This window comes from Chelon labrosus (assembly GCF_963514085.1).
Source record: "Chelon labrosus genome assembly, chromosome: 2".
Taxonomy (NCBI): Eukaryota; Metazoa; Chordata; class Actinopteri; order Mugiliformes; family Mugilidae; genus Chelon; species Chelon labrosus.
In genome coordinates this window covers 8111728-8137300 of record NC_140338.1, presented here as the reverse complement: position 1 = coordinate 8137300, position 25573 = coordinate 8111728, and the positions used below count along the sequence as shown (strand labels likewise).

Below are 25573 nucleotides of genomic sequence, written 5' to 3'. Positions count from 1 at the left end.
CCCACAGATACTTGATCAGTTTGGGATCTAGTGAATTTGGAGGCCAAGTCAACACCTTGTGCTGTTTTTAAAAGTTCCTAAAGCGTTTTTGTCAGGCTGCATCCTGCTGGGGATGGCTGCTGTTATCAAGGAGTGTCATTGCTATGGGGTGGGGGTGCCTGGTCTGGTCTAGGTGGGTGCTACACGTCTAAGTAACATCCACACGAATATATGCCAGGTCCAAAATTTTCCCAGCAGAACGTTGTATTGTCACAAGAAGGTCAATGTTATTCGCTCCTCCTGTCAGTGGTCATAATGTAATGCCGGATTGGTGTATATTGCACTTCCTGATTGCACCCCGTTCACTGTGAAAATGTCTTTGTGTTCAGGAAAAGTCTTCATCGGAAACAAACGGGAGATCGCAGAGAGCAGAATCCCTGAGCTCAACACGTACATGAAGGTAATCACATTTAATTTAACGCAGCCTTTTGTGTTTTTGTGCAAAGGAAAAGAATCGTTGGCATGCCCTCCATCTTCTGCAGCGTGCAGTACAGTAGCCTACTGCTTAGTGGGCTGAGCGATGCTGTAGGTGGATAAGCACCGACTCGGATATTTCAGCGGTGGTTTGCAGATGGAGCTCAGCGCTGTAGGCGTTGCTGCTCTCTTCTCTTTGCTCTGCCCTATGCCCACATCACGTCTGACTGACTGTAGTTGTGGGACTTTTGACATGTTTCAGCGTTGCTCTACAGCTAAAAACACGATCAGGTTCTCCTTCTCCCACTCACTCACTTCTCTTTTCTGCTTGACTCTTAGTTTTTTCTTCCTACGTGGCTCTCACTTTGCCGCACTCTCTCGCCTTCACTTATAATGCTCCTCGCTTCATCTCCTCCCTTTTCATCCACTTCTTTTTCAACTCTCTAATGACCCTTCTTCTCCTTAAACCCCTCCTGTTCCCACCGACACCTCTGATCATCCACCCTGATTTGCATCTTTTTGCGTCTCCCCTCCTTCTCCACCTTTTTATCCATGTCTTCCTCTTCAAACACTGCCTCTTTACCTTTTTTTTGCCTCATCCTCCCTGTCTTTCTTTCTTCTCAGAGGTTACTGGGTCTGCCAACATGGCTGGTGCTTGACGAGGATCTCCGGATGTTTTTCTACCAGACGGACCAGGACAGCCAGCAGCAACCGCGAGCCCTCAGGCGTCTCCGCCCACCTACCCGCAAAGTGTAAGACCCTCCCTCATCGCTGCTAACAAGAATCGATTTGTTGCCCAAAACCAGACAGGCTTGCAAATGTGTTTTTTTTTTTCCTCAAGTCAGAAGAGAAACTACTTAAATTATCCAAAATGTTTGTGGGGTCTAAAGGTGACAAAGATTAAGCACCTGCAATTATTGGCAAAAGAGGATCATTTTTGAGGTTTGAGGGCTTGGTTTTAATTTGCACACTTTTCTTTTAAAGAATAATAATAAAAAATAAACCCAGAAGGGTTAAAATGTGCTCTTAGTCTGTGAAATATCAATACTATCATTACCAAAAAAGGAGCGCTGCTTCATTGAGCTTTAAATATTTTAAAATGAGCATAATTAGTATCAATCCAGTGCCACTGGGCATTTTTTTGGAGCAGGTTTCCTCATCTGAAATGATTGTGTTTTGAAATTAAAGTAGCTGGAGCAGATCTGGAGTGAATGAGGGTGGTTGGTAGGGTGAAGGCAGGCTTGTTTCACGGAAGAGGGAGACAGAATTGAATGAATTTCCTCCAGAACGGTTTGGAGTGTGGATTTTAATAACTATTTAGTGGTTGCTCTAACTCGAAGGTATTATAATTATATGCCACTTCATATTTACCTGTCATCTCTGAAAACGTGACTCATCCAAGGCCTTTGAGAATAGGTTTTGATTAGTTTCATCAGAATTGAGCTTCGTCTGCTGAATACTGAAGGTCATTAGACTTAGAAATTCATTTACTCTGCAAGTACAATTTAAAGGTTGCGAGTGTGTGCGCGGTATTATAGTGATGTGGTGCATTTATGCTTGATGTATATGCCAAAAAGAAGTGATGGCTCCAGCAGTCGCTTCAACAAAGGAAGCTGTGTGCAGGAGTTCAGGGTCTGATGACCATGAATACACACCAAATGATCTTAAGCTGTGGCTGGAGGTATTGTCTGTCCATACATCCATTCATGTATGCTCGTTAGTCCGAAAGACTCATGCGAACACAATATCTCAGGAATGACTTGTTGGCATAAACCTTCATTTGGACTCATGGACAAACTAACCGGTGGCTAACTCATTTGCCATTGTCTTGTAGCATAAAATGATGGTCACTCTTACTAATGACTACATTACTTCCAGAAGGAGACTACATACCTGGGCACTGATTGTTCACACATTAGCTTTTGAATCATGGGACACCAAACTATTAGAATAATACTTGTGCAACTGTTTAACCATTTCCTTACACAACTTAGCCTCACCATCAGAAAACCCTCATGAACGGAAGTCCTATCATTTTAACAGAAGTGTTGTCCTCTAATAACATCAGTCAATCATCACATCATAGTCTCCAGGAGAAGACTCCAACAATGACATGCAGCTGTATATTGGTTATTTATTGACCTTTTATAGACAATGGTTATACAGCTACATCATGCAGCAGAAGAGGCTCTGCTCTTTGAAGGAGCTCTCAAACAATCCCATCAACATCCTTAACAAAAAAAGCTTAGTACATAAGATGGAGGAGGCTGGGGTGGTGGAGGTCAACTGTGTTGACATGAGGACATTATTTGAGCAATCGGTGAGAATGTCAAGGAGTAATGACCACTGTATGAGGTTGTAATTGGTCGTCTGCTAGTCATCTGGAGGTTTAACAGCTGATGAATGAGTCACTGCTGCTTGAGTGATGCAGCCGATTTCACTCGGCCCATGGCCAGCACAACTTCACAGTGGTGTTGGAAGAAGACAAAAGTATTTTGCATTTAAAATGTATGGTGTAAATGAAAAATAATAATGAAATATTTATTTTTGGGGCCTGCTTTAAACCAGATACTCGATGCATGATATCATAAAGTAAGAAACTGCAGCTGGTGCGGCTGTCGCCACCTGGATTTCACTAAGCAAATAGGTACAAGCCTCCTATTGGATAATTATTGCATGGGTGATTATCTTTCAGCTGACATCAAGTTATTTAACCCCAACTGATGCAATGAGTAGCTTCTCATTTCTTAAACAACCATGTCTAAAGACACATCCTGTGGTCGTGGAAAAGATGTTAGTCTGTTTGAGAAGGGTCAAATCATTGGAGAGATTGAAGAAACTACTAAAACTGGGTTAAGAACTGTCCAACGCATTATTAAAAACTGGAAGGATAGTGAGGAACGAGCGCATCAGGGTAAGAAGAGAGGCAGATGAAGTGATGCACCCATCATGCCTCGTGTCTACTGTACAAGCCTGTGGGGGCAGTGCTATGATCTGGGGTTGCTGCAGTTGCTCACGTCCAGGTTCAGAAACATTATGTGTCCAAAGAATGAGGTCAGCTGACTACCTGAATATACTGAATGATCAGGTTATTCCATCAATGAATTTTTTCTTCCCTGATGGCACGGTCATATTCCAAGATGACAATGCCAGGATTCATGTAGCTCAGATTGCGAAAGAGTGGTTCAGGGAGCATGAGACATCATTTTCACACATGGATTGGCCACCACAGAGTTCAGACCTTAACCCCATTAAGAATCTTTGGGATATGCTGGAGAAGGCTTTGTGCAGTGGTCAGACTCTCCCATCATCAATACAAGATCTTGGTGAAAAATGAATGCAACACTGGCTGGAAATGAATCTGGTGACATTGCAGAAGCTTATTGAAACAATACCACAGAGAATGTTGCTGTAATCAAAGCTAAAGGCGGTCCAACGAAATATTAGAGTGTGTGACCTTTTTTTGGTGGCGACTTTTTTTTGACCAGGCAGTGCATGTCTGTTATGTAGTGTATGAGCAAAATTATGAGACAGCATCTAGAAATACAGCGTCTTTTGCAACGATGCATTGTCACCGCCTAAAATACAGAACAGTCATTTTCTAGTCCGGTGACAGGCGATACCGCCGTGCAACAACAAGTCTTAAATATTGTACGTCAAATCAAAGCGAGCTTGTCCTGAGTTACGAGGTCCCAGTTGGCCGATAAGTGCTGCCTCGCTGCCTCCAATCTTAACCTTGTGTCTCCCCCTCACATCATGAATGGGATGGAGCTAAGCAGCGAGGAAGTCACGGGGGCGAGGATCCATAAATCTGGCATTGAGAAAAACCCCACCGAGACTCATTACCCCTTTTTTTCGGTCTACTTCCTCATTCACAACGGCTGTTCTGATTGGCCCATTTGCCTGTGGTCAGGTTACACCAGTGGGAGATGTGGTAAAGAGGGACTCTCAACAGGAAATTATGCAAAGGTAGACTCTCATTGCCTCCTCCGCTCTTGGATCTGACCTGCCTTCATATGAAGAGACATGTGATCTGTTGATGTGCTGGAACATTTGAAGAAACTCATTTCCTCTTTTGCATTATCGCCAAACATTTGATTCTTTCATTGTCTTGGAGACCAGTTGTCGCATAATATCAAGACAGTAGATAATATACTTTGTAAATAGGGCGTTACCGTCTCTATCTTCTTGCTGTGAAGTCTTTTATTTTTTATTACCACACCGATTCCACACTTAACTGTCTTTTTTATTCATTTTTTGTCTGAAATCCATCCAGTGTATGCATGTTTTGATTGAACTTGAGAAAAATAACATTGATTAAATGTAATATCTCTGACAATACTGCACTTTCTTTAATAGACACATTTTGGACATTCATTGGGGTATTTATGTTAAAACAGAGCATGTGAGCGACAAAAACAGTTGTGACTCATCAGGGAATGGACATGGACCTTCTGAGGGTGTCCTGTGGTGTCTGGAAACAGAATATTGTTAGTGGGAGGCCTTTGGGTCCTATGGGTTGAGGGGAGGGGCCTCTATGGATCATCCCACAGATACTTGATCAGTTTGGGATCTAGTGAATTTGGAGGCCAGGTCAACACCTTGTGTCAGGCTGCATCCTGCTGGGGATGGCTGCTGCCATCAAGGAGTGTCATTGCTATGGGGTGGGGGTGCCTGGTCTGGTCTAGGTGGGTGGTACATGTCTAATTAACATCCACACCAATGCCAGGTCCAAACGTTTCCCAGTAGAACATTAAATTGTCACAAGATGGTCAATGTTATTCACTTCTCCTGTCAGTGGTCATAATTTTGTGGCTGATCAGCGCTGTATAAATGAAGCAGGTGGCCTTTAGACGTTTGCTTATGGGTCTGTGAAGGTGTCGTTATGATCCTCTCAGTTCAAAAGTGTTTAAACGGGTCTCATTTGTCCACACCTGAGTGGGTTCAATCTCTGGAACTGCACTTCTGTCTAGTAAACTGTCAATTTACACAGTGTTTTTCTACCTATTACTCCTCAAAGCGATTTACAGTCATAATGACACGTCTACCCATTTGTTCACACAAGCGCACGCATTCACACACCAAGCACTGGGGTCAACTCGGGGCTAAGTGTCTTGCTCAAGGACAGTTCAGCATGTCATCCATGTAACAGAACCCTCTGGTCTGTGGACAACCCACTCTACCTACTGAGCCACAGTGGCCCCTCTGAATATACAAGGATCAGGTCTGCAGGAATCTATAATTATAGGGCTTTCAAAAGCCTTTAAAAAAGTTTGTTTTTAGTTTGAGGGTAGCTCTCCCCAGATCGAGAGAGCTAGGTGCTGCCCCATGCATCTCGAGGTCTTAGATGCATGGAGCAAATGGAGCATGAAGTTTTTTTTCATTTACCAGTCCAGCTGCGTTCTGGTTATGAGCATTAGATAGTGACAGAAAGAATGTTATTGCAGATACAAGCATCCGAAATGAGTTTTCTCTGTGGGATGGTTAGGTTCAACTTTAGAGACAAGGTGAGGAACTTCTGGGCATCTGGAGCGAGCTCGGAGTTCGAGCTGCTGAAAAGGGTTGGCCTGTAGATATCTTAACTGCTCTGGGAATGCTTTGGGATTCCTAAAACAAGTACCATGATTAGTTTGTTGCAGCCACCACCCAGTTTTTGGACAAGCAGATCAAAAAATGGACGGATGGATATAGTTTGATGCCACATAAAGGGATAATACGTGTTGTCATTGAACACATCTGGAGACTGCTCACTTATGTGTCACTTTTTTTTCTTATAGGAAAAGCCAAGTCAAACCACCAAAGATGGACCTCTTCTCCTCCCCCAGGGCAGAGGTGTGTGAAGCTACATTTTTTATTTTTTTGTTGTTGTTGCTTTGGTTACAGTTACCATGGCCACCCACGGAGTAACAAGTCAAACCACCATACATCATCCTGGGAAATATACCCTGTGATCCCGTCAGCTGCCTTGACGCGACTGCATCTCATGACACTCGCAAGTTTACACGACCCTTCCGCCGCTGACATTTAGTTTGCAACACAAGCCAGATGCATAAATACACACAAACTAAAAAACAAAAGAGGCAACATACAAAAGCGGATCGATTGATGTGACAAATCAGTATCGATGGCTTCATTCATCAGCTGTTGTGCTGCACTTTTCCTCCTCTCTCGCTCCTAATGACTGTTGACCTCATCGATAGTTCCTGCCTTGCTTCACTTCCTTTTTCTAATTTCCCTATTCCTCTTCTTATATTAACCTCCCTCGCCGTCTCATCTTCTCCTCCCTGTTCTCCTTCCTCCGTTTAAACATCACTTTCATCAGTTTCGTCCTTTTCCTCTCCCCTCCCACTGTCTCTTTCCAAGGTTGCAACCATCTCTCACCCCCCCCTCCTTCTCCTTCATCCTCTTATTTTTATTCTATTCAAGCCCGCCTCCCTGGTGCTGTAAAAAAAAAAAAGAGAATCACTCTTTATATTCTGCAGTCGTTTTACCTCGGAGCTGTGTGTTTGTGAGGTTTTGTAGCTAGTGTGGTTCGGGTGCAGGTGTGCAGGAGGGGGATACAGTCAGGTCAGAGGATAAAGTGGTAATGACCTGCTAATTAAACTCTCCCTGGAGGCAAAAATGTCTTTCATACCTTGTACAGTCAGCACATCCTAGACTTCAACACATACACACACACATTTGTCTGTACTTGTAAGAACCCTTATGGGTAAGAAATTTACCTTAACTCCAACCATAAAATCTAACCCTAATCCCATGTTTTTGGATCTTTAATCCTAAACTATGTCTAGACCTTCGAAATAAAGTCCTCACGCCTGAGGTCTAAATACTCCCCACAAAGATAGATGATTACCAGAGCACAAACATGCAAACGCTCGGCAGTGGTCTCAAATGTCTATTTTTAAAATGACTCAGTAGTGCCTCGTAGGAACTGTGTGTAATATTTTTTTTGTGTGGGAGTGCTAATGTTAATAGTGCAGTCAGACTGATGGATGACAGCCTGTCTACTGTCATTGTGTGTTTGCATTACAGTGTGAAAAATAATAACTCAAGTCTCTAGTAGGTGATGCTTGCTTGAATCCTTCTGAAACATGTCATTCAGTCTCTAGGTTCATTTTTATAGCCGTACGTTCTTATTCTTTATTCATGCAGATTAAAATCTAACTGACTTTATGTGTATTAGTTAGGGCTGTCAGCGTTAACATTATTTATTTTCATTATTTTGTTATTATGACCTCGGCCCAAACTGCAGATCTGGGAATCAGGCAGTGATCACAGCAGTAGTAACGCTGTGGAAAGCAAGCAGAGTCTGAAGTGCGATTGTAGTAAATCATTTCATCCAGTCATACTTCCTTCAAAAACCTGCCAGATGCTTCTCTCTCAAAATAATATCAGTCCAATGTACATTTAACATAAATATTATTAAAAAAAAGTGCAATAAATTTGTGTGAATACGTGTTAACTATGGAAACCATGTTAATGATCGCGATAAAATAAATGAATTCGCTGATAGTCTTCATATTAGCTATTACTGCTTTTGATTGAGTGTGTTACATCAGAAAGCCTGAGGGACACCTACTGTAGTTTTGCTATTTCATTGCCACGACAAGACAAGAGATCTCAGGGGTAAAAGCAGAAGAAATAAATTACTTCACGGGAATGATTCTGTCTGAATTTTTATTATTTAATCCTTTAAATTTGAAATTTGTCGCCTGTGGCACATTTGCATAAGCGCAATTTGGATTACTGTAATTACGTAACGGTTTGTGCTATTGGAAAAATTTCAACAGTTTCTGAAAGCTTAGACCTTGCGCTTTACAGCCAATATGCACACTTACAAAACCTTAAACGGCACAAGCACCTCAAGAGAGAAGATCTGGCTTTCCAACCTCAATACAAGGCGGCACTTTGCCTCCCCACAGATTGACTCACGATTGACTTTGGTCCACCATCTTTCCAGTAGATTAAAGTCTGCAATATAGTGTCATTACGGTAATTTCACTTCCGCCTCTCCCCGAAGGTTATTACACTCTTATAACATGAAGTACATTGTAAGTAGCTGCCAGATATTGAGTTCCATGACCTTCTTCCATTGCTCCAGAGTCCAATCTTTATGCTCCCTAGCAAATTGAAGCCCTTTTTCCAGTTAGCCTCACTGATTAGTGGTTTTCTTAAGGCTACACAGCTGTTCAGTCCCAATCCCTTGAGTTCCCTTCGTATTGTATGTGTGGAAATGCTCTTACTTTCACTTTTAAACATAGCCCTGAGTTCTACTGTTGTTTTTCTTCGATTTAATTTCACCAAACGATCAGGATTTTTGGTGGATTTTCTTCCTCGAAGATGATGGTTCCCCACTATCATTCCAGTTTTTAATAAAGCGTTGGACAGTTCTTAACTCAGTTTTAGTAGTTTCTACAATCTCCTTAGATGTTTTCTCTGCTTGATGCATGCCAATGAATTGACCCTTCTCAAACAGACTAACATCTTTTCCATGACCAGATGATGTGTCTTTTGACATGGTTGTTTAAGAAATGAGAAGCTACTCATTGCATCAGTTGGGGTTAAATAACTTGTTGCCAGCTGAAAGATAATTGCCCATGCAGTAATTATCTAATAGGAGGCTCCTACCTATTTGCTTAGTTAAATCCAGGTGGTGACTGTTTTTTTGACCAGGCAGTTATTACACTCTTATAAGATGGAGTAAATTGTAAATCACTGTCAGATATTGAGTAAGTTCCAGGTATTTTGGAAAAATTGGTAAAAGCACTTACTCAGAGGACATTTTCTGACCCTTTTATAATCAAAATAAGAAAAAGTCTATTTTCACATTTCAGAGTCTTAGATGTTAAAGGGTTAAGTATGTGTGCTTGCAAAAGTGTTTGACACTTCCTAACCTTACCTGACCTTGAGAGAAAGATAGGTGTAGCTCATACACTTTATTTTCTTTTTGCACACTCCAGTGATCTTTTATTGCCAAACTAAGAGAAACAACTCTCCTCTCTCTCTCTTCCTCCCCTCTCTCCCACACAATAAGTAAAACACTGGTGTACTCTACTCCTGAAGCTGCCAGCCTACTCAACATTTATTTTAGCTCTCTACGTCTTTCTCTTCAGAAAGAAAAAGTGTGTACGTATGTGTGTTTGTTCATGTCCTACTGTGTGTGTGTGTGCGCCTTTCAGTGCAGGAAAGTAGCTGTTTAACAGCGTCCAAACAATGATCAATGGCTGGTCTGAGCCTGATGGATAAGAGGGGAGCACAGGCATTTGTCACAGTAGAGCAGGTACAAGCGTTAGCGTTTACGCCACAACACTTCATTGCACTCCGCTTAGTTTTAGCTCAGGCTTAGCCCCAAACAGCGTGATGAGTAATTGTTGTTGGCTGCGGTACTACGAGCTTCAAACAAGGTCAACGGGACAGGCTGCTCCCGCTTAGCATGATTTTAACGATGATTCTCAAGCCGAGGGGGTGGTTTGAGAAAAAGTGGGACAGACGAAGAAGCAGGAATAGATGAAGGACAAAAAAGAGGTGACGAGTACGTTGGAGAGGCAAAGAGGGAGAGATAAAAAAAAATCCATAATATTTGACGATAGAAAATCAAGCAGGTCCTAATCAACCGATGCTGAGCCCTACTTCTTAGCAGCGTGAGCCATTAAAGCAGAAATTAGATCCTATTTTAGATTAAAACCTGCCTAAGTAAGGGGAAAAAAACTCATACGCAGAAATATGGGCGTATATAAGATGTTCATTTTCACCTTATTATGACACGAAACTGAGCAGTAGAAGATTTATTGGTGCTTATGGATGTGAGTTACTAAGATAAAATAACTGTAGTTTTAGCAGGTTTGATAGCTTAAAGCTTTGAGTACAGCAGCATTCACTGTGGCATTGTTTCGATAAGCTTCTTCAATGTCACCAGATTTATTTCCATCCAGTGTTGCATTCATTTTTCACCAAGATCTTGTATTGATGATGGGAGAGTCTGACCACTGCACAAAGCCATCTCCAGCATATCCCAAAGATTCTTAATGGGGTTAAGGTCTTGACTCTGTGGTGGCCAATCCATGTGTGAAAATGATGTCTCATGCTCCCTGAACCACTCTTTCACAACCTGAGCCCCATGAATCCTGACATTGTCATCTTGGAATATGATCCATTGATGGAGTAACCTGGTCATTCAGTATATTCAGGTAGTCAGCTGACCTCATTCTTTGGGCAACATAATGTTGCTGAACCTAGACCTGAGCAACTGCAGCAACCCCAGATCATAGCACTGCCCCCACAGGCTTGTACAGTAGACACTAGGCATGATGGGTACATCACTTCATCTGCCTCTCTTCTTACCCTGATGCCCCCATCACTCTGGAACAGGGTAAATCTGGACTCATCAGACCACATGACCTTCTTCCATTGCTCCAGAGTCCAATCTTTATGCTCCCTAGCAAATTGAAGCCTTTTTTCCAGTTAGCCTCACTGATTAGTGGTTTTCTTAAGGCTACACAGCTGTTCAGTCCCAATCTCTTGAGTTCCCTTCACATTGTACGTGTGGAAATGCTCTTACTTTCACTATTAAACATAGCCCTGAGTTCTACTGTTGTTTTTCTTCAATTTAATTTCACCAAACGTTTAAGTAATCGCGATCATGATCAATCAGGATTTTGTTCCGGCCACATTTCTTCCTTGAAGACGATGGTTCCCCACTATCCTTCCAGTTTTTAATAATGTGTTGGACAGTTCTTAACCCAGTTTTAGTAGTTTCTACAATCTCCTTAGATGTTTTCTCTGCTTGATGCATGCCAATGATTTGACCCTTCTCAAACTGACTGCAACATCTTTACCACGACCACAGGATGTGTCTTTAGACATGGTTGTTTAAGAAATGAGAAGCTACTCATTGCATCAGTTGGAGTTAAATAACTTGTTGCCAGCTGAAAGATAATCACCCATGCAGTAATTATCCAATAGGAGGCTCGTACCTATTTGCTTAGTTAAATCCAGGTGGCAACTTTTTTTTGTGGAGGAAGTGTAGTTGTCTTTACCTGATTTGATCCGCACAGAATACTGACATTTTCTAACAGGCTCAAGTCACATACCCAATCTTGAAGGCATATTTTGAAATCAAAAACACAGGCAGTAAATTAGGGCTTCAACAAACTATTATTCTTCTAATATTCTTCCAGTGTGCCATCTTCTGTACAGTTGTGCCAGTGGTTCAGTTTAAATGCAACATATTTCAGGATCAATGTAGATATCTGAGCAGTAAACATATGAATGCAGTGTTAACATAAAAGAAATACAAATTACACAGTTCAACTCAAACACTTAAACACTGGAGAGCTCTTTTTACTCCTTAGTGAGCTTTAAGCTACTGGAGAGATGGTGGATTAAAGTCAGTTGTGATTGGTCCAAAGGTTGCTGGGGCTGAGGTTGGAAAGCCAGATCTTCTCTCTTGAGGTGCTTGTGCCATTTAAGTTTTTGTAAATGTGCAACTTGCAATGTGGGTTTCTGTTTAAAGGATTGTCACACAGCGCTATTCCACGCAAAACGGCGTATTTACGTATTGGCCATCATCAATCATGTAGTAGAGTCGTTGCAGTCTGACGTTACTTTTGATTCAGGCAAGGACTAATGCCTGAAAACATACTGACCTTGCTGTGTCTGTAGGAAGTAACCCACAAAGACAAAACCTCTGCATCCAGAGCTCACTTGCCTTTTTTTTTTTTTTTTTTACTCCTATGATCTTTCACTCCAGGCCTTTCAGGAAATGGGCCATCGACTTAAAAAAATACACTTTCATTAAACGTCAGGAAGAGGGAGAAAGAAAAAAAAAACCTAAATTCTCATCTCAGTCTCCCACTAACGAGCTGAGGGTTTAACAACCTCATTAAGGGAGAGGGGGGGTCAGTGCGAGACTAATTGTACTGGATGATTGCTCCTGTGGCTTTCTGAACCCAAGGGTTGTGCAGCTACATTTAGAGATCGGCCAAAGTGCACCAGCGCCGAATACCTGCCCTGGATAAATACAGTGTGTGTCGCATTTAAATATAGTGAGAGAAGACAGGATGATCTTATTGTTCGCTGTGCACGGCTGGTCAAATTACTAGAAAAGTCACTGAGGGGACAATTAGACATGATACATTACTAAAGACAGATTTGCAAGGACGACAGCTGTGGCTGCATTCTGTACCTTCTTACCGATTGTTGCTGTCGGGGGAGAAATCGGTGCCTTTGGTTATTCTGTGATTAATTCGACCTTGCACGAATATTGCAGTTGTCAATAGGAACGAACATCTCTATGATTCTGAGGGTAACAGTGGCCTGAGATTACAAAGGAACGTCTGAAAGAGAGAGATTGAAGCGGCGAAAAGTGAAAGGATGAAGAGGCGGAAGAAAGATTTTTGGAGAGAGAGAGAGAGAGAAAGAGAGATGGAAAGGAGATGTAGAGATATCGGGGGAATTACTTTGTCACATCGTATTTGGTGTTTTCGTCGGGAGACAGTGATTTCAATATATTCTCACATCATCTATAAATTACGGCCAACGGCGGGTCAACGCTATAATAAAACACCGTCTGGAATGAGGCATTAAAATAGCAGCGCTCAATACAAAGAGAGGGAGAGGGAGGGTGGGCGAGTTGTGAGTGTGTCCTCAGGGTTAAGGTAATCTCAGTGGATTGTTAATCCAACCAGCTCCCTCTCTCCCCAGCTTCATTAATCTGCCACCAGTCAGTGTCTCATTTTCCGTGGACACACATACAGTATATGTACACACTCACGCACACTTATACCGTCGTTACTTCGCACACAAACACTTGAACGTACTTTAAAGTATAATCCTTACAAAAGCAGCCATGAAGATTTTCTTTTAGTGATAAAAGTGTTGCAAAAACTGTGTCTGTCTGTGACGACATTCCCGCGATTTACTGCTAATGTAATCTCTATGAACAGATATATCTCTATATCAGTGCAGCGTGCTGAATCATCAAGCAACAGGTAGATAGGTGTAGAAGTTAAAGACACGTCTACAAAACAAAATCAGTTTCAGGAATATTTCAGGACATAATGGAACAAGAAAGAGCAGCCACGCTGAGCTGTTAGATGAAGAGCTGCAGGTTACTTTTTCAAACTGGTAATCTACTCCTCCTCACGCTGCGCCCTGCCGTTAATACACTCGTGCTGAGTGCACAATAGAATCCAACCGCCATTGCTCACAGAATGACGAACAGTGGTTGATTATTTACCTGATTGCCTTATTAAAATCACAGTAATTTGTTTGTCCAGATTTCCGTGAGCAGGAAACTACAGGAGTCGCCAAATCAGCCAGGATGGAAACCTTGGTGAATTTCAATATGTCAGAACCAGTTTCGGATCAAATTTTGTGTAGATCGTGGGGCATCTCTTTATATTGTGTAGTACATTTAAAGAGTTTAGCATCTTCTATTTACCACATAAGTGCATCAACCAGGACAGAATTTTTTATTTGGCGTATTCTTGTAAATATATTACATATCCTTTTAGCCCAGGCCTGGCCAACCCTCGGCTCTTGAGACGCATGCGGCTCTTTGCCCGGTTTCATGCGGCTCTTACGTTCATGTCGAATTTTGTGTTTTTTACGGTACGTGCATCTGACGCAAATGACTTGGCGGGAAGAACTGTTGATTAGTGTAGGCCTACCAAGTTCGCTCTCAAAATGGCAGGGAAAAAATGCACAGCAAAATGAAAATATGAAGATGAACACAGTGGTCTTACTTCTGTGGGAGTCAATTTTTGTCATTATCGTTGATGTGTGACATTTACAGTAAATCTGGCTCTTTGCAGTAACACAGTAGAAATTGTGGCTCTTAGCCTCTGACTGGTTGGCCACCCCTGTTTTAGCCCTTTAGTTTTGGTCTCCACATCTGTTGAGTGAAATATCTAGATAAATGCCCTATGTCTGGGGTCTTCAACGTTTTCCAGACCAAGGACCCCCAAACTGATGGAGAGATGGAGCAGGGACCAGCTTCTTATGTATATGTGTATTTAAAGACATTTAAATTTATGGAAGAAAAACATTGCAACCTCCCTGCAGTACCTTCGTGGACCCCCTAGGGGTCACGGACCAACTGTTGAAGGCCTCTGCCCTGTGTCATATTTTTTTCATCGTTAACTGCTGTAGGACTAAATCTTCATCTACAGTCATGTGTGCCATGCCACTGTGAGGTTGTACTCAGGTGCTGATACAAAGGAAGTGTATTTTTCCTTGCGTTCACGCTGCTAGGTTAGCATGTTGAGATGCTAGCTTTTGCTAATTAGCACTAAATGCAAACTGCTGCAGATATGCTGAAGATATTCTGTCAGGAACCAAATCTATGTTCACTTTTGAATGTTGAAATGACGACTGTGCTAGAGTTCAGATCATCATAGTTCACGCAGAGAAGGACATTGTTGTGTCTACCAGCTTTCATGGCACTAGTTTACATCCAGTTACTGCTGATGGTGGTCAGTAGCGGTGGACCAGCTGACCATCTGTGCTACTGGCATAGCTAAAAAAACGCTGATTAGCAAGACTTGGGGCAGTCATGGCGTAAGAAGCTCATTTATACTCGCTTGTGATTCGGTAAGGGCTATTGCACACCGCTACGCACCGTGAAAGACAACAGTGATAAGCTTTCTGCAGCTCTGTACCTCTGGTTAACTTTTCTTATCTCCTCCTCCTCCTCCTCCTCCTCTTCTTCTTCACCTCTCTCCCACTCTTTTAACCTTTTTTTTCTTTCTTTTTTGGTCTTACTGTTCCTCTCTCTGATTCTCCAACTGGCTTTAGTTTCACTGCGTCTTTCTTTCTGTCTTTCTTTCCTTGTGTGTGTGTGTGTGTGTGCAGTAGGACTTTCATCATCTGCCTCTTTTAGTAAAAGGGTAGGAATATGTTTAAAGCATCGCTGATGACTCTACCGAACTGACAGTTTAAATGCAAATTGATCTGCGGCAGGCTTGCATTTCAGACTCACTTATGACTTCAAGGCCGCGTCGAGTACCCAGTGACTCCTCCAAACACACACACACATACTTCTTTACATCGCAGTGCAGCGCCTCCTCGGGCTTTTGACTTTTCCGACGTCCTTACGCCCTCTTTGTACTTCACCCAGCACGCGCTGATGCACCACTACTATAGGACTAGCACTCGCAGCACGTGGTGCGTCGTCTTCTCACATAGTGGTGTCAAAATGCATAAATGTTTTGCAGAGTTAATCAGCAGAAACTGTCATTACTGAATATTTTCTTGCAACTTCTAACATATATAGGGATTTCATCAATGCATATCACTTTGGATGTATAAATATAACACAAACACTCCTTGGTTGTGCCGTTAACCTGCACTAAAACAGATTCAAACACGCACCTACATAGAGTTGTCTGCAGATTCAGAACTGGACGCATGAAATAATCCTTTTTTCCTCATTCCCTTGCTTTATTTCTCTCTCTCTCGCTCACTCTTTCTTTCACACACACAAAGCTCGGACGCTCTAAAATCCCTTTTGCATCAGTTATCTCTTTTTACACAAACACATTGGCTTTATCAAGCTGAGAAAATATCTTTTCTCGCATCCCATTTTTCCCTCTTCTCTCTTAAACACACATTCTCACAGATTATTCTCCATCACCGAAAAAGTGTGTGAAGTCTTACCTGTCATCGCTCACTCTTTTTTGTTGAGTCCGTCCGTCTCTCTCTCTCTTTCTTTCTCTCTCTCTCTCTTTCTCGTCTTTCGTTCCTCTCTTCTTTGACTGACTTGTCTCTCTGTGTGCGTGTGCTCTTTCTTCTGTGTCTCAGGCGATGTTTGACTTTCGCGGCAACGGCAAGGCGGAGCTGAAACTGAAGAGGGGAGAGGTGATCTTCCTGCTGCGACGAGTCAACACCGACTGGCTGGAGGTGAGAACGGAGGGAGAGGGAGAAGGAGAGCGGGAGAGGGAGGTGGGGAGAGAGAGAGAGAGAGAGAGAGAGAGAGAGAGAGAGAGAGAGAGAGAGAGGAAGGTAGAGAAAGGGAGAGGCAGTGAAAAAGTGAGAGAGTGGAAGGCTGAGGGAGATGGTTGGAGAGTGAGAGGGATGGGAGAAAAAAATAGAGAAGAGGTGGAGTGGAGAGGAGATGAAAAAGAAGGACGTGGGCATCTTGGTCGGGATGGTGGTGGAGGAGATGGGGTAAATGGTGGGGAGAGAGGGAAACAAGAGAGGGCAGGAGAGAGGAAGAGAAACAGTCAGATAGATAGAAAGGGGGAGTTATGGAAATATCCTATGACAGGAGAGGAGAAGAGAGAGAAAGAGGAAGAAATAAAAGGAAAAAGTGAGGGCACAAAAAGACAATCATTAAACTATATCTGATTTCCAGCGCATAGTTTCCGTCTGTGCTGTCCTCGTACAACCCAAATTGTAGGACCTCGGGATATTGTGCACGGAGCATATGTGCCCGTCTGTATCCAAAGCAGGTTGCCGCGGCAACAGGGACGCGGCCGCAGACTCCGCTTGTAATTTATTGCAGCGAGTTAACTAGCTAAAGCATCTGTTGCAATACATCCAGTCTGGCCTACAAACCTCTGCTGCGCTGTGGGCGACGGGCGGCATCAGCTGGCCTTGGACAGTTCAAGCATTAGAAATGAAAATGAAATGAATAGAAATAAATAATAAAAAAAGAATGTGAACATCTTATTTATAACAGTGGGTGTAGTCCTCGCACTCTGGACACCGCAGGACGGCGACTGTAACACATAAGAGGGATAACACTCTTCTGAACATGCACTTTTCGTGTTGCCTCTTACACATTCGTTAACTATACGTGGTGTTACTGGCTTTGAATCTTGCTAACATAATGCTATTTTTGTGGGTCATATCTGAGCCAACTCAAAGTCTACCGTTGCCAAGTCTTATCTTCTTCTTAGAGGCCTATTGGATCCTAATAATAGCTTAGTCAAACCCTAAGGTGTCGCCACTGAAATCGAGCTACGACTTCCAGTGAAAAACTTTGGACCACGGCAAATTGGGATAACGTCTGCATTCTGTACTTGTGTCTTTGCGTGCACCACCACTTTGTGGGCTGGGGTTATGGATGGTTGTATTAAATGTTAGACAGCAAGGAAAATAGTTTTCTGGTTTAGTGTGAGAGAACCCGACCCGGATGATCGAGAACAGCAACTGTTCCCACATAGGGACTAGCTCTCTGCAGCCCCATAGTCGCAGATGAATGGTTATGGTTTGGGGATGATTCAAAAATATACAGTATTTCCATATTACCACGCACTGTGCCGATTAGAAGTATTTGCACGTCTCTGACTGGGTTCTCTTTGTCTACTGTCAGGACTTTTTTGTCATCTTTTTGCAGAGATGTACAAATTTCAAACTAATGAATGATGTTCAGAAAACTGCAGATGGGCAGAAATGTTCTCTTTGGAGAGCTTTGTCGTTGCTATTCCGCCATGCACGCCATGGTTGCTCAGTGTTCTGCTGATGGTGGATTCATGAAGATTAACATTAGCCAATGTGAGAGAGGCCTTTTGTTGATTTGAAGTTACTCCGGGTTGCTCTGAGACCTCTCAGACTGTTACGCGGCTTGCTTTTTATTGGTCGACCACTCTGACATTGGATTTCTGTCTTTTAAGATTGTTTTATGACCTTATTCTGGCCTGATTATCAACAAAAGCTAATTCTCGGAGGTCCTTAGCGAGCTCCTTTACCATCATGCACCTCTACAAACATGTGTTATTAAGATCAGAATGTGACAAAGCCTCAACGACACCCGAGTCTCATAAAAATGATTGGAAACTCTTCTGAACAGATGGACTTTTATTTGTCCTTGAAATTTACTTACTTGTAATCTTTTGCACTTCACAGCTATGTAATATTGGCTAATTTTCCTGAATAAACGAATACAAAAGCATAAATCTTTGGTTTCATTTAAATTTCAGCTCATCCGTTGATGTTTAGAGTCATTTTTATGCAGAAATATAAAAAGTGGCACTGTATATCCATTGCTTGTCATAGAATATGGTTTTGTACTGATTATCTTCATCATCCTGGTCAAATCTTTAAACGTGGCAACAGAGGTACATAAATAGTCCCTTCGCATATTAGTGCAGTAAAGTTAATTATAGAATACGATAAAAACTAAAATACAAGATTAAAAATAGTGCCATCCCCTCATGGCAGAAGCCGACTTCAGTGACCAGGGCGTACCTTCACTGGTGCGATTGAAAGTGCCCTGCTCCAGTTTCCTTTACAGGAACAATTACTCAATGAACGCAGTGTCCTGATTACACACCGTGCACATGGACATTTTAATTAGCTGCTCAACACGAAAGCGCAACACTTAGAATTTCGGCGCGGGCAAATAGTTGTCATAGAAATTCTGCTTTGTCACAAACGTCCTTAAAGAAAGGTCAGGAAATGTGTTTAATGAAAACGCAAGAGGTGTTGAGATGGAGTGCGAGAGAGAGAGAGAAGCTGGGAGTGAGTGAGTGGGAGAGAGAGAGAAAGGAGGTGGAGGCTGATGTGCTGGGAGAGGGAGAGAGTGAGAATCAACATGGAGGAGGAGGAGGATGCACTTAACTGGCCCCCGGCGTTCTAGAGAGAGATCCAAAAGTTGTGACGAAATAAAAAAACATAAGCTGTTAATCCTTATGCAACAAAAGCACAATGATACAATGTTGTTGTTGTTCTTTTGGCATCCGTGCCAGCAGTTTGGAAAAGTTGTGAAAAGTTGACAGAGTGCCTTAGATTTAGTCAGCGGACAGGGCGGCCGTGGGTGGGAAACGTGGCGAATCCAGCTGGCGCGCTGGTGCATCAAGGTAAATCTCTCAAACGCACAAAAGACGAGCGACAGTTTCAGTCCCAAAAAGAGAAATTGAGAAACACAGCGGCCAAAAATCTGCCAATAAGAAACAGCATCAGTTGCTGCAGTGATGTTGCTCAGTGGGCACCGGTTGTGAAGTGTCGATGCAGGGAAATTAGTGTGTACCGTGGCTTAAAGGGGAACTCAAAGTCAGAACTGCTCAGCCTTTAAAAAGCAGCAAATAATGTCGTCTGGGGGTCGGGAGGAGCGCGTTCAGGTCTGAGAATTTTACTCTTAATACGTTTAAAATGATATTAACTGAGAACATGTCTGAAAGACAAGGGGTATGCTGTCGGATACAAGGTGTGGACATTTTCAACACATAGAGGGTGTAAAGAAAGTAGGATGCAAGACTCTCACATGATCCAATCCATACTAAATGTTAGCTTATACAAAATTGGTTGCATTACTTTGCTTATTCGAGTACTTCAACGCGCAATTTTACAAATCTACGTAAAAGCAGAAATAGTTGTGTAAGTCTGCTTGATTAAATGAAGTGCAGGAGACAAGGAATCATATTTTTCATTTGTAAACTTAACATTTTCTGAACTCCCATGTCTGACTTTCTTAAAAAAAGGGCTCACGGCGGTCTCAGGACCAGGGCCTCCTCTAGAGGGGACTGTTGAAACAGAAAAACAGCCTTTGGACAAAATGCTCTTTCTGTGAAGGCCAGTAAGATCTGGAACAGTCTTCCACTCTCCATAAGGGAGTGTCCCACATTATAAAACTTCAAAACTCACCTCAAGCCGTAGTTGAAAGCAAACCAGTCTTGTAACCATTGACTTTTATCTTCTTGGTAACGTACTGTCTTGTGATGTGTTCTTATTGTGATCTATTGTCCTGTCCTATGTCTTATCATGTTACCTGCCGAGGGACTGCGGATGCAAATTAGCATTGTTGCTATAATCCGGCATATTTACTAGGGATGCACCGAAAAATTTCGGCCGAAAACCGAAAATGCACTTTTGGGCCATTTTCGGCCAAAGATTGCTGCGGTTGTGTCTTGCACGTGTTGTTTCGGCAATAAAAGTCCGAAATTTTTGGGCCGAAAACCGAAAATGCACTTTTGGGCCATTTCCGGACGAAAATTTATCGTCGAAACAACACATTCGAAACAGGATGTTGTGATGATGCAAGCAACAACAACAGCAATTTTCGGCCGAAAATTTTCGGTGCATCTCTAATATTTATGTCTATTGCTGTCTAATCTAACATTAATGAACATCTATAGATGTTCATTAATGTGCACTGTCCCTATCAAATAAATAAATGAATAAATACAATTTTGTTGAAACATGCCTTGAAGCATTCAACTGGTGTAAAGGAAAACTATGATTTCTTAACAGATTTGTGTTTTTTTGCAAGAAAAATCTCTTTCCTTTCATTGTTTCTCTTCAGTCGACTCCATCACACCTATTATATAACACACAATTCACTCGGATTAAAGAGGCTGAATGTACTGAACTTCTGAGAGCAGACTGGATGCTATCATCATTTTACTCTTGTACCCACGATTTAAACTTCAACTTGACAAAATAAAAAGGCTTTTTGCACAAAACTGCCGCCTTGTTCTGAGGTTAATGTGCGAAAGTGCCGGATGCTTCATGAAAGAGCCTCTGCATGTGTTTCTGCAGGCTAACACACTCAGAGACACCAGGGGTGTAGTAACAACGGCTGGATGGTTGCGTTGAGTGCTTCCAACACCAGCAGCATATTATGAGGAGGCTAATTAGTCGGAAAAACTTGTCTCTGGATGCACCTCCGTGCTGCTTCCTTGCCTTTCTCCGTTCCAAATCGTACACACATCTCATCATCATTCCCTCATCGCCACGTCATCTGAGACTTTATTCATTTGTTTTCTAATCAAATCTTAATACTTTTTCTTCTTCTTCAGGGGACGGTGAACAATCAGACAGGTATTTTCCCAGAATCCTTTGTGAAGATTATTAAGCCCCTCCCAGACAGTGACTCAGAAGGTGAAGGCGGAGTCCACACGTACAGCTGCCTCCGCTGCTTCATGCTCACCCCCTCTGGAGTCGACACCAGGTCTGTGTGACATATATTCTGTTTTTAGGTGCCTCCTATCTATTTTTTATGATGGGGTCAGCGTACTTCCTCACTTGAACTTAACACTGCGTTGATGCTGTAGGTTAAAGTTTGCAGCGTAGGTTTCAGAAGTCTATTAAAAGAAGGTCTTGTGAAGACTGTGAATTAGGGGTTGGATGACGGTTAGGCGGTGAAAGTCAGTTCAACACAGACTAGTCGCTGATGACACCACTAATAAAAACACAGTAGAAAGTAATGCTTTGCAGCAATGAAATCTAGATTCTTGACCTGAATACATACGTAGAGAACAGACAGCTCATGTGCTACATACTTTATGCTGCAGATATGTATAGCCTGTATAAAACAGGCAGCAACTCAGCACCATCAGTAGCATTTAATAGTACTCCACAGTGTGTTGTAAGATGGGATAGTGTAACTTGATTTGCCGCAGGAGATTTGGTGAAGTTGTTAACTGGCTTCTGTCTAGACTCTAGATGGGAGGATTTGGACTGCACCTCTGCTAGCGTTAGCGTATGAGTGTGCATTGCAGTAGTACCTATGTAGTATATCAGGACTCACATATTTAGCATGTCACGGTAGTATGGGCTTCATCTTTAGTCAAGTATTTCCAGACTCTTGATGAACCGCTGCTAGTTTGCTGCAGCGACCCACTGGGCTCCTCACCTGTCTTCTTGGAGGCGTCCATGTTGTTATTGTCACGTGATCAGTGACTAGTCGACATGAAGCTTAAAGCATCATGATATCGACAAACTGACAAGTCGACTAGTCCGTACAACCGTTCTACTGTGAACACAACGATTTTTCTTTGTAGAGGGATTTTCATGCTGCCTTCAGAAAAAAACTAAGCTAACATGGGAAGTCGTTTACACAAAATGCTTGTCTAGGCTGGCGTTCAGCATGCTAACAACCGCATGACGTAATCTAGAAAATGCAAAGACGTAATGAAATCATAAAAAAATATGAAGATTTGCACCACCCATATTATAAATATGTGAAGTAAACTAAATCATACTATATTAAGTTACCCTAAGGAACGTGGTCTGAATTTTTATGCTTCAGTCTGAAGGTTGTGTTTATTCTTACACAGAGATGTGTGTGTACAAGAGGAAATCACCATCCAGCCAACGTACAAGGACCTTCTGTCTCGCATGAGGTAAAAAAATAAAAACTATTCTTTCTCCTCTTCTGTCATTGCTTTAACAATGCAGGAGCCATTTATTCGGCAGAAACAAAGGTGTCTTTTAAAGTGTGTTTTTTGGTGTCATGTTATCATTGCATTTACACCCATATGGGAGACATTAGCAAAAGGTGTTAAGAGCCGAGCTTTCCTGAGCTGTGGAAGAGGTAATAACTGTGTCCAACATCACACCTATGAGCAAATTACCGCACCTTTAGAAAAATGTGATAATGATATATTTGATGGAAGCTCAGCGTGATGACCATTAGGCGTATTTACAGGTTCGTGTTTGGAGCTATGCTGGTGTGTATTTGTAGGATATACAGGTCATAATACTTCCTGTTTATCTTGTACTGGTCATTTACCCAGCCTCTGGATTATTCAACCTCTCTCTGAAACTATTTTTCCTTTGGTCAGTAGGTAGGATTCCTTGAATAAGTTTTCTTTTCTCTCACCGAGCCGTCAGTCGGCCGTTTACCTGTGAACTTCTGAAGTCCCTCACCATTAGCATTAGTTGCATCCTGACGGCAGCTTTTCAACCTGATCTGCATCTTCAATCTGTGGCTCGGTGCACCGTCCCGTTTTATTTTTTATCTTTATCTCATCTGAATATTCAATTACACAAACAATTTCATGTTCATTTGAGCTGCAGGATTCATTAAAAAGACAGTTTTGTAATGGTTTGTGAAGCTCCCTCGCCTCCCAGCTAATAGCAGCTCTTTGATTTCCTCTTTTAAATGAAGAATAGACTACTGCCACCTGCTGGTATGAACCATAGACTGTATATAAATATGGACAATGCGTCCCCACTTCCTTGCATTGGTCAGACTGACTCTATTTTCCCGGGGATATGGGCGGCACCATCCTCCGAGTTTAGTATTATATTCACTAAATCTAAAACTGAAACAATCCCAGAAAAAAAATATATTTTTTGTGTCCTTAGTGTTTTAGTTTGTCCCATCCACTAACATGGAGGGGGTGGAGTTTATGACCTATACTGCAGCCAGCCACCAGGGGGAGCTCTACTCAATTTGGCTTCACTTTTATTTTTATTCAGATCCAGATACAGATGACAGATACAGTCACGTTCAGCCTTCGTTGCCGACACTTCTCTAATGTCTTGTCTTTTAATCATTCCCCTCTCGATGAGCCCACCCTCTTCTGATTGGCCCACTTCCAGAAGCTCATTTGATCCCAGAGATTAAGAAAACAAACAATAGCAGCTGGATGCATCTTGTTTTTCCTCATTCTTTATTTACATTTCCAACATTTTTGAAAGCAAAACCGAAGCATGTGAGTGGATAATGTCACCGACCCACTGAGCAATAATGACCTTATCAACAAAGACTAGTCTGTTTGGTGACACACACTATTGCATATCCATCCTTCACAGGAGAGGGATTGTTCCTCAGCTGCTCTACACATTGTTTCCTCCACTTTATCCCCGATTTAATTTTCTTTCTGAATCCAGGCAGAGAAGGTTTTACAATATCCTTTAAGGATTACAATGCACCTTGAGACAAATTAGTTGATTGTGAATCAGTTGATTTTCTTTAATCCTCGCTGGGAGTTTTGGAACTTTTGATAGTTTCTTCATGTAAACCTTCACATTTATGCAGCATGCTGACATCATGCTTCTTATAGCATATTTTGAAGATTGGGGAAAATTGTTCACTGGGTATCAACTTGAAATAAATTGATTTGAATAACAAGTCTCAGCTTTTTTTGTGCAGTCCGTGCACTGTGGAACAGATTTCCATTTCTAATGCTTTGTTTGTTTCCAGAGGTGTACTCTGAAGCCGATCGCTAACCTTTGAGAGCACATTCTCAGCGTTTCACTTCCTCAGTATTGTGTTGTTGAGGTTGCAATAAAATTTCTCAACAAACAAGGATGGTTAAAAGTCCATTAATTCACCCAAAGGGGCAGCATATTCCGTCTGTCACTGCAAACTGCAAATTACCAGTTGCCAATCATCACCGCTCGTCGGATTAGTTCCTGTGGGACCTCCGACTCCCCTCTCCCTCCCCCATTCTGTCTCCCACAGCGCCACCATCACCGGATGCGTACGCTCATTACACCATCATATCTGTTCTCCTCTGTCTTGTTCTCTTTCATTCTGCCTCTCCCTCTATCTCTCATTATCTGCTAATTTAGATTGGTGAACGCTATGATGATTAGCCCTCCCCATTCATAATCAGTTTCCGCCGCTTATCTGCTCATTATTGTTTTTCTGTGTTCAGGCCTATTGTGCCCTGGAGTAGGATGGATGAGACCCTGGTCTTAAGTTTTAATATGGCTTAGCACTGCTAAAGGGAGGGTAAGGCAAACAGTCGAGGGGAGGCGGTGGTGGTGGAGGTATGAGGAGACAGTTAGCACGAAAAGAGAAGAGATGATTGCGCTGTAAAAAAAAAAAAGAGGAAGAAGCAAAGAATTGGTGAGAAACAGAGCAACTGTGAATGTTGCTAAACTACCTGTACAATTTAACAGTAAGCCCAACCATTGAATTAAAGGATATAAACTGATGTTTCATGCTAAAACATTTTAAGTATAGAGAAGTTGGTCATGAGGGGGTTCTCAACTTATTACTCCTTATTACCTTTGGGCCTTTATTTGTTGTCCTGGTGATAATTTGCAGAGCAGCGTTTAATAAAAGTGTAATATACCAACAAAATACTTTTTTATTTGTAATGATTTGGTGCGGTTGCCTGAAAAGAATGAAATTTGCTAGCGACAAATTTGCAAAACCTTCATCTCAGTCGAGCTCGATTTGCAGCGCTAATGTTTCGGAGCCTTGAACTGAAACAGAAAAAAAAAAAGAAAGGTGTTGCTGCTTTATCCCTGATTTCGTTACGCTGTAGAACAAAGCTCAGAAAATCTCTGTGTAATATTTATTTTTAAGAGCGGTGATGACAAAATGTATAATCAACCACCACCACTCCAAACCTTATCTACTTATTTAACTTTGGTTGGCTTCTCACCACACTGCAGTTAGCTAGTTGCTACTAATCAGCCATAACAATATGACCAC

The 25573-nt window shown here is 42.1% G+C and overlaps 1 protein-coding gene across 2 annotated transcripts in view; it reads left to right on the top strand.

The window, feature by feature from the left end:
* ncf4 (neutrophil cytosolic factor 4) overlaps window positions 1-25573 on the top strand; it is a 35530-nt gene that overhangs the window by 9209 nt on the left and 748 nt on the right. For both annotated transcript variants that reach the window (XM_084571367.1, XM_084571366.1), the window contains 6 exons: window positions 369-439; window positions 1078-1205; window positions 6231-6285; window positions 16255-16353; window positions 21195-21346; window positions 22455-22520. In XM_084571367.1, the coding sequence (XP_084427493.1) occupies window positions 369-439; window positions 1078-1205; window positions 6231-6285; window positions 16255-16353; window positions 21195-21346; window positions 22455-22520 (571 nt within the window). The remainder of the gene's footprint in view (window positions 1-368; window positions 440-1077; window positions 1206-6230; window positions 6286-16254; window positions 16354-21194; window positions 21347-22454; window positions 22521-25573) is intronic.